This window comes from Loxodonta africana, chromosome 21 (genome assembly GCF_030014295.1).
Source record: "Loxodonta africana isolate mLoxAfr1 chromosome 21, mLoxAfr1.hap2, whole genome shotgun sequence".
NCBI classification, from domain to species: domain Eukaryota; kingdom Metazoa; phylum Chordata; class Mammalia; order Proboscidea; family Elephantidae; genus Loxodonta; species Loxodonta africana.
The window spans coordinates 19,588,126-19,604,814 of NC_087362.1; the positions used below are offsets into that span (position 1 = coordinate 19,588,126).

At 36.4% G+C, this 16,689-nt stretch overlaps 1 protein-coding gene across 1 annotated transcript in view; it reads left to right on the plus strand.

Moving 5' to 3' along the window:
- The window catches only part of LOC100664568 (probable ATP-dependent RNA helicase DDX60), a 122,937-nt gene that overhangs the window by 1,429 nt on the left and 104,819 nt on the right, over positions 1-16,689 (plus strand). The window contains exons 2-5 of the mRNA XM_064273591.1: positions 1,984-2,266; positions 8,730-8,799; positions 13,718-14,058; positions 15,159-15,281. Coding sequence (XP_064129661.1) covers positions 15,213-15,281 — 69 coding nt within the window. The 5' untranslated portion in view covers positions 1,984-2,266; positions 8,730-8,799; positions 13,718-14,058; positions 15,159-15,212. The remainder of the gene's footprint in view (positions 1-1,983; positions 2,267-8,729; positions 8,800-13,717; positions 14,059-15,158; positions 15,282-16,689) is intronic.

Below are 16,689 nucleotides of genomic sequence, written 5' to 3' on the forward strand. Positions count from 1 at the left end.
AAAATCTAATTGTGAGGCTCAATGGAGGGGCCACTTAACCTTTTAATCTAGCATTGCTGGGCCTATTGGGAAGCGCAGAGGTCTTGGGTCGGACAAACCCAGCTCTTCAATGTACCAGCTGCAAGTCCTTAGGCAAGCTAAAAAACCTCTAGGAGCCTGGGATTAGATGTTTGTAGAATTAGGGCTAATAATTCCAAAAATGTGGAATTATTCAGAGGATTACATAAGAATGTGTAAAAAAGATTTTTCAAAACACCACAGACTTTTATGTCAAAACAAATACTGACAAACAGTGCGGTAGAATGCAAAATTTATATACATTTTTATTTAAAAAAGTAAAGTGTGAGTTGTCAGTGAAATCTTATGCTTGCTAGGGCTTCTGTTAGCTCTTTCCCTAAATCCTTCATGATTAGAGTACTTCAGGAGAAATATTTGAGGAAAACTGGTATTTGTGCTATTCATTAATCAAGGGTAAAGTTCTAGGTCATGCCTCCAGTTGTTTCCTGATAAAAATGAACAGTAGGTTCAGTAAAATAATGTTCATGCATATATTATGTGAAGAATAGGGGAGATTTTGCTTCTCTTTAAGAGGCCCAAAAGCTTGATGAGGTGCTCCATCTAAACTCTGTCCTCTGAGATCAGCCTTTGAAAATGTTGCTCTGATTTGCTAGAATGCTCTTGCTCTGTTTTCATTTGTCAAATTCCTGATCCTCCTTAAAGATCAAGCTCAAATAACACCCCTTGTAAGAAGGCTTTTTCAGTTCTTCCAGGCACGTCCCACTCCGTGCTTCTGTGGTACCTAGCTCATCCGCTAGCTATAATACGGCTCCCGTCACATTGCCTCGTGATTGGTCCGCTCACTTTTCTTCTTCTCTAGACTGTGCTCCTTGAGGTTGGCGGCCTGGAGGATATTTTCCTAGAACTGTGTCTGGCATATAGCGAATGCTCAATAAAAGATGGTGGAGTGTTTAAATAGTTAATGAAAGAAACATCCAGCAAATTGAAATTATATTTGCAGGAACTTGTATTTGCTGACAAAAGGCAGAAACAGGAAGTGCTAAAAATTCATGGATTTGGGCAAGAGTGGTCGGCATTTTTATTTCACATTTATACTTTTTTGCTTTTAGGGGAAAGTGTTTTTTTTTTTTTCTTTCCCAATAATTTCTGTGTGAAAAACAAAACCTGAAACAGAGAGGTCAAATGGTCACCCATATTATGCTGTAATTGCATTTCCTGACAACAGTTGAGAAAGAGTCTTTCCAAAACTGAGGCTTCTTGGTACGACTGAAATTTCTGGCTACAGTCTGAGCCCAATCCTTTCTTGTCCTAAACGACTCCTTCTTGGAGTTCTTCTTTGTCATATAATGCAGTTATAATGCACGCATATAATGAGTGACCACATGCATGAATTTAATATATTTCTACATTTATTCAATATATTTTTCTCCTATAATGTTTCATAATTATATTCTTCCCAATGTCTTTTGTTAGATTTGTTATTTTAGTTATATTTAGATTTATTATTTTAGTATGTATTGGTATTTTAATGGCTTCCATTCTTTTAATGCATTTTCTAGTCTGTCTTTGCTGGTGCTTAGAATCAGTATTGGTTTTTTTAAATGTTGATCTTGTATCAAAAGATATTTCTCTTATTTTTCAATTGTGTATAGATTCTCTTGGACATTTGAGGTAAGAAAAAATTTGCACTCACATGGGTCGGGTCGATTCCAACTCATAGTTATCTTACAGGACAGGCTAGAACTGTCCCATAGGGTTTCCAAGGCTGTAATCTCCATTCCTGTGGAGCAGCTGGTGAGTTCAAACCACCGACCTTTTGGTTGGCAGCTGACCACTTAACCAGCGAGCCACCAATATTTAGAGAGGGAAAAAAATCAAGCTGGTTTTGCTTTTGGAAGGAGTAAACTATATTGAGATACGCTCTTTTAAATAAACAAATGATGATTTATAGCTTTGTTTTTCTAGATCATGGCTTCTGCACCTACCTGGCTGCATCGAAATTCAAGTATGAGTGGCAGTGACAGTGACAGTGAGAACGAGATGGAAAGTGATAGCTACGGAGACAATGAGAGCACTGAGAGCTTGTCTTCATTTGATCAATCAGAAGAGGAAGATGACCTAAGCTCTGAAGGCATCATAGAAGACCCAGTGGCTGGGCATTTACAGAGTGAGTTTGAAAATGATGAAGAGAAGCGTCTGGAAGTTGAAGAAGTTACAGATGTTAGCAGTTCTGATTCAAAAATAGCAGGTGAGGCATTATCCACACATATATTTTGCTATAAATTGGACAAGCTACAGTTGAATAATCCAAGGGAGATCACTCAAGCACGAAACAAAATTGACATATCTTTTGGAGTTAAAATGGCCTGTTTGATTTTATTGCATAGTTTTTCCTCTACCAGCTGTTTCCTAACACATATTTTTTGATTTTTTATCTATTTTTAGAATTAAATTGAACTAAAAATTTACCTCACTTTTAAAGATAATTGAAGGAAATCTTTGGTCGTCACAAAATCTGGTCTTGAGGAAATGGATGCACTGGACTGGGTGCAACAGTCCTTGGTTATTTCTTTCTGAACAAGTAAAATGATGTAATGTGTGTGACTTAATAGTTTTTAAGGGAAATAACATCTCAGAGTATTGGGAGTAGGAAAGTAATTTAGATTACAATTAGAACTCGTTTTACAGACACAAAAATTGAGCTCCAGAGAAATTTTAGTATTCCAGAGTATAAACCAGGGCCTGCAACAGGGATCTCTTGACTCACAGGTAATGTTCTAGTTTACTTCGTGGTAGGAAGTTACCAAATTATGGGTATGCTAAAATTTTCAAGTCTCTCAATGCTTTATAGCTTTTTCTCAACCAGATTATTACTTCTTGCTTCTAAGACATTTACTTAAATTATATGTTCCTCTAAGTATGGAAAACAATAATTTCTTAATTTTTGCTGTTTAGCATTAATTGGACTTAAATTGGTTGAACCAGAAAAAGTCACAAACGTTTTCTGTGGCTATTTTTTTGGTCTGTGCTAAGTAAGAAATTATGTCCAGTATCATATTATGTTGTGTCTTTTTGATGCAGTATTATTTGGATTAAAACTGAGAAAACAAGTTCATCATCTGGAAATTTTTTATTTTACACTTTTTAAGATTTTTAGGTCTTTGATCACTAAATTTTGTTCACCATGTACCAAGTCAAGCAAAATTATTTTTTAATCACAGTTTCATGTATACATTTATAAAATATATATATACACACACACACACATATATGCAAAGTATATATATGTATATATACCAAAAATCCATTGCCATAGAGTTTATTCTGACTCATAGCGGCCTTATAGGACAGAGTAGAACTGCCACATAGGGTTTCCAAGGAGTGGCTCGTGGATTCGAACTGCTGACCTTTTGGTTAGCAGCTGAGTTCTTAACCACTGCATCACCAGCGTTCCATAATATATATATATAAAAAATATAGCATACATGAAAATACAAATTTTAAAAGGAGAAAAATAAAATATAAGTAGATATTCCAGTATTCCTGCATTTTCTCCCTGGGTGCTAATGAATTGTCTATGCGGCTCCTGGAATTCATGTATCCCATTATTAAGAACTTGGACCTAAACGATTAGATGTGAATTGTGTATACAGAGATATTATTTTTGGTATACTGAAAAAAAAAAAAGATTATTTTTGGTATACTAAGCACACTTTATTTACACACATACCAGCTTAGAGATGTTAATTAAAGAAATGCATAGCATGATTGGGGCAAACTTTCCTCCATGGTGAACAATTAGTTGTCAGGGCTCTACAGGGATTTCTGAGAGCTGACCAGAGGGCCAGCTGCATCAGGATCACCTTAGAGACTTGTCAATATATGGTTAGGTTTCAAAGAGAGAATCAAGCTGAGACAAAAATTACCCTTGAAAATTCCTTATTTTGGTACTAAAAACAGCTCTCCTTCCTTCCTTCCTCCCTTCCTCCCTCCCTCCCTTCCTTCCTTCCTTCCTTCCTTCTTTCCTTCCTTTCCTCCTTCCTTCCTCTCTTTCTCTCACGTCCTCCTTCCTTCCCTCCTTCCTTCCTTCCTTTCCTCCTTCCTTCCTCTCTTTCTCTCACGTCCTCCTTCCTTCCCTCCTTCCTTCCTTCCTTTCCTGTGTTCTCTTATTCCTTTCTTCTTTCCTTCCTTCCTTCATTGTTTCCTTCTTGTCTTTCTTTCTTTTTCTCTCTCAACAATTTTGGTGCCTTGGTCATTTTTTTTTTTTAATTTTGGACCATTAGAAAATATTTTTTGTTGTTGATGGTGTTCTCTGATTAGCAGTTGAATTTTCTTAGCATTATGTTGTTGGAAAAAAAGTTTTTTTTTTTTCAGTGTACATAGTTGAATTTATTTAAATGAGATATAGGTATATTCATAGCAACCCTGCTGGACAGAGTAGAACTGGTCCATAGGGTTTCCAAAGAGTGGCTGATGGATTCATATTGCCAATCTTTATGGTTAGCAGCCAAGTTCTTAACCACTACGCCACCAGGACTCTGAGTCAGAATTGACTTGATGGCAACAGGTTTGGTTTTGGGGGTTAATAGGTATATTACATTCTATTCTAAAATAGTTTCTTGAACATTGCATTGTAACTACTGAATCAACAAACCCCTGAGGTTTACAGTTTGGAAAGCAATAAGGTACTTACATAATTTCGATGATAGAACTATGAATTCAAAATCAGGTCCAAATAATTTCACTTGATTCAAAAGACTGGAAATAGTTTGTTAAGTATTAGCTTCCTAAATTAAGGACTAGCATAACATATTCAGCCATATTGAAAAGAAAATAGATGCCATGTTAAGTCTCAACATATACTCCAATATTTAAAAAAAATATTAATGACATTCTACATATTAACAGATTAATGGAAAATGATTAGCATTTCAAGATGCTGAAAAACATTTAAGAAAGTTCAACACTCTTTCAAGATCAAAATTTTTCACAAACTAGAAAATAATAAAATTTCCTAAACCTAATAAAAGTAGCCTGCTAAAAATCTACGTAGAATGTGAAAACAAAACAAAAACAACCTGATAAAGTACTAGCAGCATACATATTAAAGTGAGGGACAAGCAAGAATACTTGCTATCAGCACTACTATTCAATATTATATTGGAAGTTATAATCAGTACAACAAACAAGGAACCTTAACAAAAGTTGTGAGAGTAGGGGAGAAAGAGAGACGCGATAGCAGAACGGTCCCAAAATATTTACCTCCGATGTTCAAGAGAACCTACACACAATTGAAAAATAAGAGAAATATCTTTTGATACAAGATCAACATTTTAAAAATCAAAACTGATTCTAAGCATCAGGAAATATGGATTAGAAAATGTATTAAAAGAACGGAAGCCATTAAAATAGCAAAAAAAAAAACCCCAAAAATACTCAGGAATCATCTAACAACATCTATTAGGAAGAAAATAATTATGGAATGTTACAGGAGAAAAATGCATTGAATAAATGTAGAAATATACTAAGTTCATGCTTTTTTTTTTATGCATGTGGCTGCTCGTTATCATAAATACGTCAGCTCTTCCCATATTAGTCTTTAAGTGCAATATATATTAAATCTGCCTTTTCCCTTTTATTTTGCTTTTACAAAAAATATACAACAGAATATCTTAAGGATCTTGGGATGGGACCGGATTTTTTTTTTTAGTTTTTATTGTGCCTTAAGTGAAAGTTTACAAATCAAGTCAATCTCTCACACAAAAACTTATATACACCTTGCTACATACTCCCAATTGCTCTCCCCCTAATGAGAAAAGAAAAAAAAAAATCAGTAGGTAATAAAAAAGGTTAGTAGATTTTACCATATTAAAACAAGAAGTTTCTGTATTAAAAAAAAAAAAATCCCAAGCAGAGTTTCCAAAAAAAAAAAAAAGAACCAAAAAACCCATTGCTGTCGAGTCAAGTCCAGCTCATAGCGCCTCTATAGGACAAAGTAAAACTGCCCTGTAGAGATTCCAAGGAGCGCCTGGTGGATTAGGGCTGTGGACTTTTCCGTTAGCAACTGTAGCACTTAACCACTACGCAACCAGGGTTTCCAAACAAAGTTACGATACATAAAAGAATAAAAAACATAAAATACATAAACGTACTATGTGTAGTAACATTATTAAAAAATGATTGAGAAATCTTGCAATATTTCTGTCTCAGGCAGAATGGGAATTCAACTGTAACTGTAATGTTTTCTTTCTCTTTAATAAATACATTTGAAACAAATGAACAAAGTTTTTTTTTTTTTACATTTATCAATTCTTGGCGTTAGAGTACATGGGTGTTTGCTAATGAACCTTTGTATTTTGTTGTATTTTTAAGTTGCCATCATTCCGCAGATCACCCAAATTGTCTGCCTAAATTTAGGGTTGCCCTTTGACCATTATATTGCCAACTGCATTTTTTTTTGACTTTGATAAAGTTATCTGGAGTTTATACACTCTTCATCTGAATGATGTGAGAATAACATTTATCAAAAGCAAGTGTTAATAATTTACTTAAGCTCAAACTCCAATATTTCTTATTTACTTGCAAACAACCAAACCAAAAAAATAAAAAACAAAAAACACCACCAAGCCCGATTGCTGTCAAGTTGATTCTGACTCACAGCAACCATACAGGACAGAGTAGAGCTGCCCCACAAAGTTGCCAAGGAAAGGCTGGTGGATTTGAACTGCCAACCTTTTGGTTAGCAACTGAGCTCTTAACTGCTATGCCACCAGGGCTCCTACTTGCAAATGCAAATAAAAATAAATAAATAACAAATAAATACAGCTTACCAATTGAAACAGTTGTGCTTCTAGAATTATGTTTGCAATCAATATACAACTTTAAAATGTTTTCCCGAATGAACCTTTTTCCATGACTCCAGCCAATTAAACCAAAAAACCAAGCCCAATTAAGCAAACTTTTAATAAGCAAAACCTAAGACCTAGTGACATGTCATTACTCTGCCACTTTACTCATGGAAGGTTTTCGAATCGGGAGTCTGTAACTATTTACAATGCTAGTTTGTTGGGTCACTCCTCTGCACAGATGAAAATAATGATGATAGGATGGGATTATGAAATTCTAGGGACCCAAAATGCTGAAGACATTTGGAGATCTCTGTATAATTGCAGCAAATGCTAAAAAGGTATCATTGTAATGAAAATGAATATCTACAGTCAAGTTTAGCCTTATCATTTGGGTAATAAATTCCCTGGTAGCTTTGAGAAATGAGGAGCCAGATATTCTCAGTAAGTCTGGCCTTTTATATGAGCCTGTCTAAAGATCACATAATACTGAAAATATTCCTTTTCAATAACAGTTATTGTTGGGTGCTGTGAAGTTGATTCTGACTCATGGCGACCCCATGTGCGCAGGTTAGAACTGCTCTATAGGGTGTTCAGCGCTGTCACCTTTCAGAAGCAGGTTGCCAGGCCTGACTTCTGAGGAGCCTCTGGGTGGGTTTAAACTGCTAACGTTTTGGTTAATACTCCAGTGCTTAACCATTTGCATCCCCCAGGGACTCCCCCGCCACTGCCACACTTATGCATAAATTCACTCTTTAAAGATGGAATAATTATCGGAGGACTTAAATAATATCAGGCATAACAATGTGAGAGACTATATAAACTGTCTCAAAAATTCCCTCAAATCTACAATTAGTTTTAATACTCTTACTTTAGGCTTGACTACTAACCTAAAGGTTGGCAGTTTGAATCCATTTGGCAGCACCATGGAAGAAAGGCCTGGCCATCTGCTTCCATTAAGATGGCTGCCAAGAAAGGCTTATATAGCAGTTCTGTAACACAGGGCTTATCCTGAGTCAGAACTGACCGGACTGCAATGGGTTTGCTGTGTTTTTTTCTTGAGACCTCTCATGCTAAATGCATAACCATTTTTTGTTTTTTGTCTTTCTTTCCAAAGCCTAATTTCTTGACAGTTAGCATTCAACTGGAATATTACAAAGAGATTTTCAGGAGAAATGTGCTTCAAAAAATTAAATTGATTTTCCTTTTTTTTTTTTCATATAATGGAATGCTGAAAAGATACAGAATCTATTGTTTCTCATTAGTGGGATAACTTCTGAATACACACTGTACACATACATATATATAAACACACACACACATATATATATAGATAAATTTTGGAAATGTCAATTTTTCGAAATTCTCTGTACACTTTTGTCTTTGTGAATTTATGATACTCTATGCATGTCATTGAGTTTCATCTGCAAATGACAACTTGTTATTTTAGAGTTTACGAAAAATCCAATATCAAAGCCATAAAAGTTTGCTTATCTTGACTGTAAGTATTGTTTATTGTAATTAGGATACCGAAAAAAAAAAAAATACCAAAACCATTGCCGTCAATTCTGACTCATAGCCACCCTATAGGACAGAGTAGAACTGCCCCACAGGGTTTCCTAGGAGCAGCTGATGGATTCAAACTGCCAACCTTTTGGTTATTAGCCAAGCTCTTAACCACTTCACAGTCATGTCATTTTGAACACAGTTCTTTATCTTACAACACACATGTTGAATATTTCAGCCATGTGTCTGCATTCCTGTATAAAATGAAAATATATTCCAAGTTAGCAACAGGAAGTATTTACTATTTGATAATTAATTTAAAACTGCATATGAAGTGGCCTCTGTGATTTATTTTTAAAGGATTAACTAAATGTGAAGAAGTTCTGAGGAAGCTCTCAAAATTGATCTGGAGAACTCTGTCAAACTCTAAGTAAGTACAGCACAAATCACTCAAAGTAGTATATCCCTAGAAGAAATTTATTTCATTTGTGTCACATAATTTTTGATATTTTCTTGCCAATAAGCATTTTATAGAAACTACCCAATGGAATGAGAAATGGATATTTTGAGAATCTTCTCTTTTCTTGGGAAGCGTTACGGTGTACAAAAACAAACAAACAAACAAAACGGTGTACATCTTTCATTTATTAGTGAGCAGTAAGAGATAGAAGAATTTGAAGACGGTTGCTAGTGGAGGAAAGATTCAGCGTACGCTTTTAACGTTGCAGAAGATTAATTTAACTGACATTATATTCCAGAAAATGCAGCAGTAGTTCAAGACAGGTCAAAGCTTGTCTTTATTAAAGAGAGAATAAACAGTGTCAAAATATTATACAAATTTCATGAAATTGTCTTTGGTATGTTTGGACTAATATGAAAACGTTATGTAATATCAGCAAGGCAGCCTATACCAAACCAACGCATGAACTCATGCCCTCAACAATGATTTTTTCTGAGCCTGTTAATATGCCAGGCACTGGGGATATACAGGTAAAGAATGTCAACAATGTTCCTGGTATTGGTGGTTTCTTGAATCTGATGGCATTGATCTACACCTTCCAATTTCCTTAATTAATTTAGAATCCAAACCAAACCCACTGCTGTCGAGTCAATTCGGACTCATAGCAACCTTGTAGAGTAGAACTGCCCCGTGGAGTTACCAAGGCTGTAATCCTTATGGAAGCAGACTGTCACATCTTTCTACTCTGGAGCAGCAGTTGTGTTCCAACGGCTGTCCTTTCAGTTAGCAGCCACGCCCTTAACTATTGCGCCACCAGAGCTTCTCTAATTTAGAATAGATATAATACCAATTTGAGACAATTACCAAAACAAAATGTTACTACAAATCATGAATTCGAGCTGTCTGCCACAAAGCCAATACTGAGACAGGAGGAGGTAAGCAGCAAGAGGGCTTTTTTGAACACTGATATTCAAGAGACACCAAAAAAAACCCAAACCCAGTGCCGTCGAGTTGAATCCAACTCATAGCGACCCTATAGGACAGAGTAGAAGTGCCCCATAGAGTTTCCAAGGAGCACCTGGCAGATTAGAACTGCTGACCCTTTGGTTAGCAGCCGTAGCACTTAACCACTACACCATCAGGGTTTCCTTCAAGAGACAGAGGGAGTTAAATTTCTCACAAATTCTGCCTACGTAAAGGGCTGACAGGAGGGTTTTATATGGGAAAGGTTAGGGTTACCTAATGTTTTGAGCACATAGTCCACAGATGGTCTTATACATCACAAAACAGCTACAAGAAATTCTTTATTAAATTAGAGATATGCATGTCAGACATCTGGACTCTAATCAGTATGTTTGTAACAGGCTGAAAAAACTCACATAAGAATCTCTCGGCTAGTGGAGCTGTTCTGCCAAGTCCACTCTGGCTGAGATAGGGAGCAAGAAAAAAAGTTGCAGATTAAAAATGTCAGGCAGACTTTCTGCCGTTTTGCAGCCTGAAGGCCATTTCTCAAGAGAACAAAAGAGAGAAGTGAGACCAAGGCCACAGGAGCTGAGAGAGCTCCACACCCCTTTGGAAGAGACTGGTGCAGCTGGTGCAATTAAAAAATGTTTAGAGCTTACTTAGAGCATCATTATGGCATTAGTCATGTCAAGCTCTCAATCACCCATTGTGAATAGGGGAAAACATGTTGTAAGGTATTAGGGTGTTTGTTATGTTTAAGAGTGGAACAGGCTGCTCAGCTATATCTTGAACAGAGCCTGCACCATTTTCCAAAGACTAGAGATTAGTCACGTTTACACAGCTATACTAAAACAAATGAGGAAATACATTCTCTCTAATATTAAAACACTGAAGAAAATGCATTTTCTCTACTTCAAAAACAAAAAAAGATCCAGAACAAAAACATCATATTTTAAGCACATATTATGACCTAGGGATAGTTCTGTTTTCCTCACTTTGTATTTATGTCATTAATCCTGGTGAAGAATATTGAATATACCACGGACTGCCAAAAGAACAAAAAAATCTGTCTTGGAAGAAGTACGACCAGAATGCTCTTAGAAGCAAGGTTGGAGAGACTGCATTTTAAGTACTTTGGACATGTTATCAGGAGAAACCAGTCCCTGGAGAAGGACATCATTCATGCTTGGTAAAGTAGAGGGTAGGTGGAAAAGAGGAAGACCCTCAACAAGATGGATTGACACAGTGGCTGCAACAATGGGCTCGAGCATAACAACGATTGTTAAGGATGGTACAGGACCGAGCAGTGTCTTGTTCTGTAGCACACAGGGTTGCTATGAGTTGGAACCGACTCAGCACACCAAACAACAACGTGAATCCTCACAACGGCCTTATGGAGGAGCTGTTTTCAATCCCTGTTTTACAAGTCAAAAAAGTGTACCAGAGGATATTGAAGGAATTTATCTAAAGTCGCAAACCTTTTAAGTGATAGAGAGTCTGACCCAGGCAGTATGACCCGGAAAACGCACTCGCGTCTGCCCCATTATGTGTCGGACTACGTCAAGAATGAAGTCTGAAAGAATACCCAGAAGAGTTCACATACGTTCTTGTAAAGTTCTAATTTCTTTAAAGTGAAAGTCTTCTAAAAAAGTTTTTTTATTTTTTAAATTACAAATGTGTTTCCTGGGGAAGAACTGGATTTCTGATATGTACTAGTGCCAAGTATAAACTGATACAGCTTTGGAAAACAATTTGGCATAACCTCATACTGTCCCAGTGAGTAATTCCACTTGGATAAACATACCTAAGAGTCTCAGTTGTGTATTAGGAAGTATCCACAAAAACAGTCGTTACTGCGCAGTTTTTAAAAGAAAAAAAATAAAAGAAAGAAGAAAAAGCAAATACCCACTGACAGGAGAGGAATGAAGAAAATTGTGATCTAGACATATAATTAAATATTATACAATTATTGAAGTATTGCTTCCTGCAATGATATTCAAGAATTTTAGTATTAATTAGTAAGGAAGCTTGAAAAGTATATCCAGAACATACCTATAGTATGAGGTCCTTTTAGTAAAGATTCAAAAATAAGCATATGTATATGTTGCAAAACCTTAAAAATTAAAGCCAGGGAGTGATGTGACTAAATTCAAGGCAGTGGTTGCCTCTGAGAGGAAAGGAAGGGAGGTGAGTCTGTGGAAACAGATAAGAGGGTAGATATAAATTATAGAAAATCCTTGATTTCTTGGGTTGAGTAAAGAGGTTAAAACAGGCAGTCATGAAAGGGTTATTAACTGTCCCATAATAGTTGTTTTTCAGAGAAGTCTACTCTTGCTACATTTTTGTTACAACTTTTACAGCACTTCACCATGATTGGTTGAATCCCCAGGTTTCTTCTGCTCTCCTGATAAAAGGCCAAGGCGCAGGCACGCTGACTCTGAATCTATCCACTGTATGGCCTTCCTGGGCGGACAGTAGGGAGCAGTTGCCATTTTTTTAGGGCTGTATCCGGTGCTTTTAGAGCCGTGAGCAAAAACTCATTCACTAAAATTATGCGGACTGTACACGTATCACAAGACTGAAGGTCCTCCCCTCACTGTTCGTGCACAGGTGTGTCACTCCCTGTAAATGGAGTAAGTCGGGCCTGGTCCAGGGGGCTGGCAGCCTTAGGCCAAGAGACCCTGCCTGAATTCCAGTTTTCAAACTGTGAATAAACTTCTCCAACCCTGCGTCTGGCTGACTTTAATTTGCTAGTCTGCTTGACAAGAACCTATTAGTTGACAGCTTCAAGGTCGCAGGTATTCATTATACATTTATTTAAAAAGTCAAGTGGGATAACTCCATGAATGTCACTGACCAAGGATAGAGATTGATATCATTTTTTCAAACCCAGAGTACAAAAAGCATGTTTGTAAATAATGTCAAATATATTGAGACTTTTTTTTGTAGAAAATTCATGCTTATAAGTTTCAATTTCACTCTTAGATCCGTCAAATCGTTAAGTAAAAGCTTATTCTATTATTTTATTATTTAGGTAATGGGGAGCACTGGAAAGTTTGTACTTCAATGTAACAGTGATTTGTGATTGATCATTCTTTATATTTCATTTTTCAATTAGAAGAAAATTTGTGTGACCAACTGAATTACAGAATTTTGTCTTAAGCGTCCATCATGCTTATAATCTTCACGTTATGTGCTTTATATTTTGATTCAGGTTTGTAAGCTTACTTAAAGACTTTGTTGAGTCTGAATTTTTTTTAATTGATGGAGATTCTTTATTCATCACTTGCGTTTTCAATGTGAGCTTAAAGGAAGGACAAACTCTTCACTTCTTCTACATAGTGGAGCAATTTTTGTCTGATTTCATTCAAAAGGGAGCCAGATTTGTAATTGTCTTTTTTAAGGTAACAAAAAGATCTAATTTTCCATTCTATTTTTATAGGATCTAAGAAGTATTTAACAATTTTTAAATTTGATCAACCATAGCTTAATCTTTTAGATATTTTGCTTCTTCAGGTAGAATTAAAGTCTCCACTAATAGGAATTATATCAAGTATTAAAAAAACCCAAAAAACCTGTTACGATCGAGTTAATTCTGACCCATAGCAACCCTATAAGACAGAGTACAAGTGCCCCATAGAGTTTCCAAGGAGCTCCTGGTGGATTTGAACTGCTGACCTTTTGGTTAACAGCTGCAGTACTTAACCACTACACCACCAGGGTTTCCATATCAAGTATTAACAGTAGGAAAATAGCAAGTGAGTCTATATTTATCTATCTAAGATGCAGAAAATCTATTTTAATTGTCTTGAACTTCTTACTCTTTGTATCATGTTATACAACAAGTTGTATACAAAACTAATCTTTTGGAAAATAGTGGCTCTATTTTGTCTCTAATATTAGCATTGGTTTACTTTTTCTACAGGATGTAGAAAATATGTATTTTAATTATCCTGAGCTTTTGGCCCTTCGTACCACATTGATTCAACATTTAGAACACAATACTGAAGTTCAAATTCGTACAGAATTTTCCAATTGCTTGTCTCCAGAATGGGAGATATTTCTTAAAGAATGTTATCCATACTTCCTAATTATCACAGATAAAGGAATAACATCTCATCATACAGATTTTTAAACATTTTTATCATTCATGCTCTTCAGAAGAAAATTAATATTGTACTATTTTTGGGACAAGAGACTGATGTTCTTAGAATTTATGGATACTATGCCCCAAGTGTCTATTCACACAAGGAGTTTTTTGAAAAGGTAAGCCATGTTAAATTGCCCAGAAGAAATAAACAGTGTGAATGTGGAAGAAATTTAAAGAGATCATCAATAGCAGATGCCTTTATTTGAACATTCTGGGCTTGACAACACTTTGAAGGAATATTGTAACTTGAGAAGGATGGCAGAATTTTTTAAATGGCTTTGGCAACAGAGACCAATTGAAGCTAGCTAGTTTGGGAAGTAGCTGATCAAAGATTTTTGGAGGAGGTAGTAGTTTTTCTTGTGGATTAAGCCATTGCTTAGAAAATTTCGAGAGGTAAATAAGAACAGTTGTGGGCTGATTTCATGTACAAGAAGCAATGGGGAGAATAGCTGAGAGAGGCGAAGGAAATACAAGGATTACGGTATGTGTACACACATACACACCCATATTCATTTATGCAATATGGATAGATATTTGTGTAGGCATGAGTGTGTATACGTATTTTGAAAAATCTGGCATTTTCCCCATGTATTCTCACTTTTAAAATTAAGAGAGATGACTGAGAAAATATTTTACAATCTTATCTTTTAGTACTCTTTTTGAAACTATTTTGAATGGTTGTATTTCTTTAAAAATAGATAGCTATGTATATTAGGGGTTGAGAATATCACAGAGTTTCCTTAGTTGGTTTTGTTAAAAAAGAAGATAAAATAACAGATTAGAGGGCCCAATATAAAACAATCATACTACTATTAAGACCAGTACTGTTTAAACAGTTGGCTTTTTTGGAAATTAATACATTTTAATTGGTATTCCTATATTCTAATGCAGCCTTGGTGGCGTAGTGGTTAAGCATTTGGCTGCTAACCAAAAGGTTGGCAGTTCGAAGCCACCAGTCGTTCCTTGGAAACTTCTATGGGGCAGTTCTACTCTGTCCCATAGGGTCTTTCTGAGTTGGAATCAACTCGATGGCAACGGTATGTTCTAATAATCTCATCAGTGGGTAGTTTAGGCAAAAAGAAAGGTAGTCTTCTTTGCTTGAATTAGTTGATTTTTTGCTTGTTTTTAGGTAGTCAAATCATCACGGATATGAGAGGTTTTGTAATGTGTATTTTTATTTGAACCAGAAGATTTACTTATGTGTCTTCTTGTTTAGCATGAAAAACAACTGCAACATGCCTTACATGCCTACACAAGAGAGTATTTCCAGATGTTACAGAAAAGAGGAATATTCCTGTATGGTCGTATGAAACTAAACTTGGAAGACATGCAGAAAGAGGTAACAGACACATTTACCTGGAAACTTTACATAATATGGGTCAGCGCCAAGAAAATGTACTTTTAATGCTTTGTTGCTTCTAGAAAACAGACGTTTCCTTTATCGGCATCCATGTCCTTACTGATTACATAGGATAACATCTTTGGGATGTGTTCTTCCATCTGCATAGCATTGCAGAGGAAGGAACAACAACAGCAAAAAGTTGTAGAGTCGATTTAGACTCACGAAGACCCCGTATGTGTCAGACAGGGGTGGGTTATCCAACAGACAAGGTAAGCACAATGCTTACCTTGCTTACCAGGTTACCTGCAGTGAACAATTTCACATGTTTTCACCACATCAAAGATTCTACTTCCTGGCATCTGTCTCTCTCCCAATCCCACAGCACCTTTCAGCAGAATCAAAACCTCTTTTCAAATTTACAATTCCTGAATTCAAATTGTTCACTACAGATTAGTAAATAAGCACAAGTAAGGTAATGCTTACCTCGCTTACTGGGTAATCTGCCCCTGTTGTTAGAATAGAGCTGCGCTCCATAGGGTTTTCAATGGCTGTGATCATTCAGAAGTAGACCACCAGGAAGGAGCCCTGGTGGGGCAGTGGGTAAGAGTTTTGCTGTTAACTGAAGTAGGAGAATGATGTGGCAGCTGGCTTCCATAAAGATTCCAAAAACCAAACCCATTGCCGTCAAGCCGGTTTTGACTTACAGCGACCGTATAGGACAAAGTAGAACTGACCTATAGAGTTTCCAAGGAGTGGCTTGTGGATTTGAACTGTCAGCCTTTTGGTTAGCAGCCATAGCTCATAATCACTGCACCACAAGTGCACCCACCAAGGTTATAGCCTTGGAAACCCTATGGAGCAGTTCTGCTCTGTCCTATAGGGTCTCTCTATGAGTCGGAATCAACTTGACAAAAATGGGTTGGGTGGGTTTCTTCTGAGGTGGTGAGCATTTAACAAATTTTGATACCTGGGGATACCTCGATGGAAGGAGTCTTGCTAAATGTATTGTGGAAAACCTTTGTCATTTTCTGCAAAATACTTAGTGTTATGGATACAGTGAAATTGAGGAAGACAATTTGTTATAATTTTAAAATATAAAAAAGTATAGAATCCTAAGCCTACAAGATAGAACTTTTTAAGTGTTTTGAAGAAGAAAGGTATCTATGTAGGTAGCAAATGGCCTTTAAGCAATCAATCCTCTGGTAATCTTCCATGAGGAAGCGGCTAAGTCAAGGGTTGCTTCACCCTGCCGATTTCCCCAAACATGGCATCTGACATTGTTTCCCCTTTGACAGAGCCTTCTTTTTAGAAGACTTGGTGTGATGTAATCAGAATCACATGACTCTGGAGTTTGTACAGAAACCCTGGTGGTGTAGTGGTTAAGAGCTATGCTGCTGACCCAAGG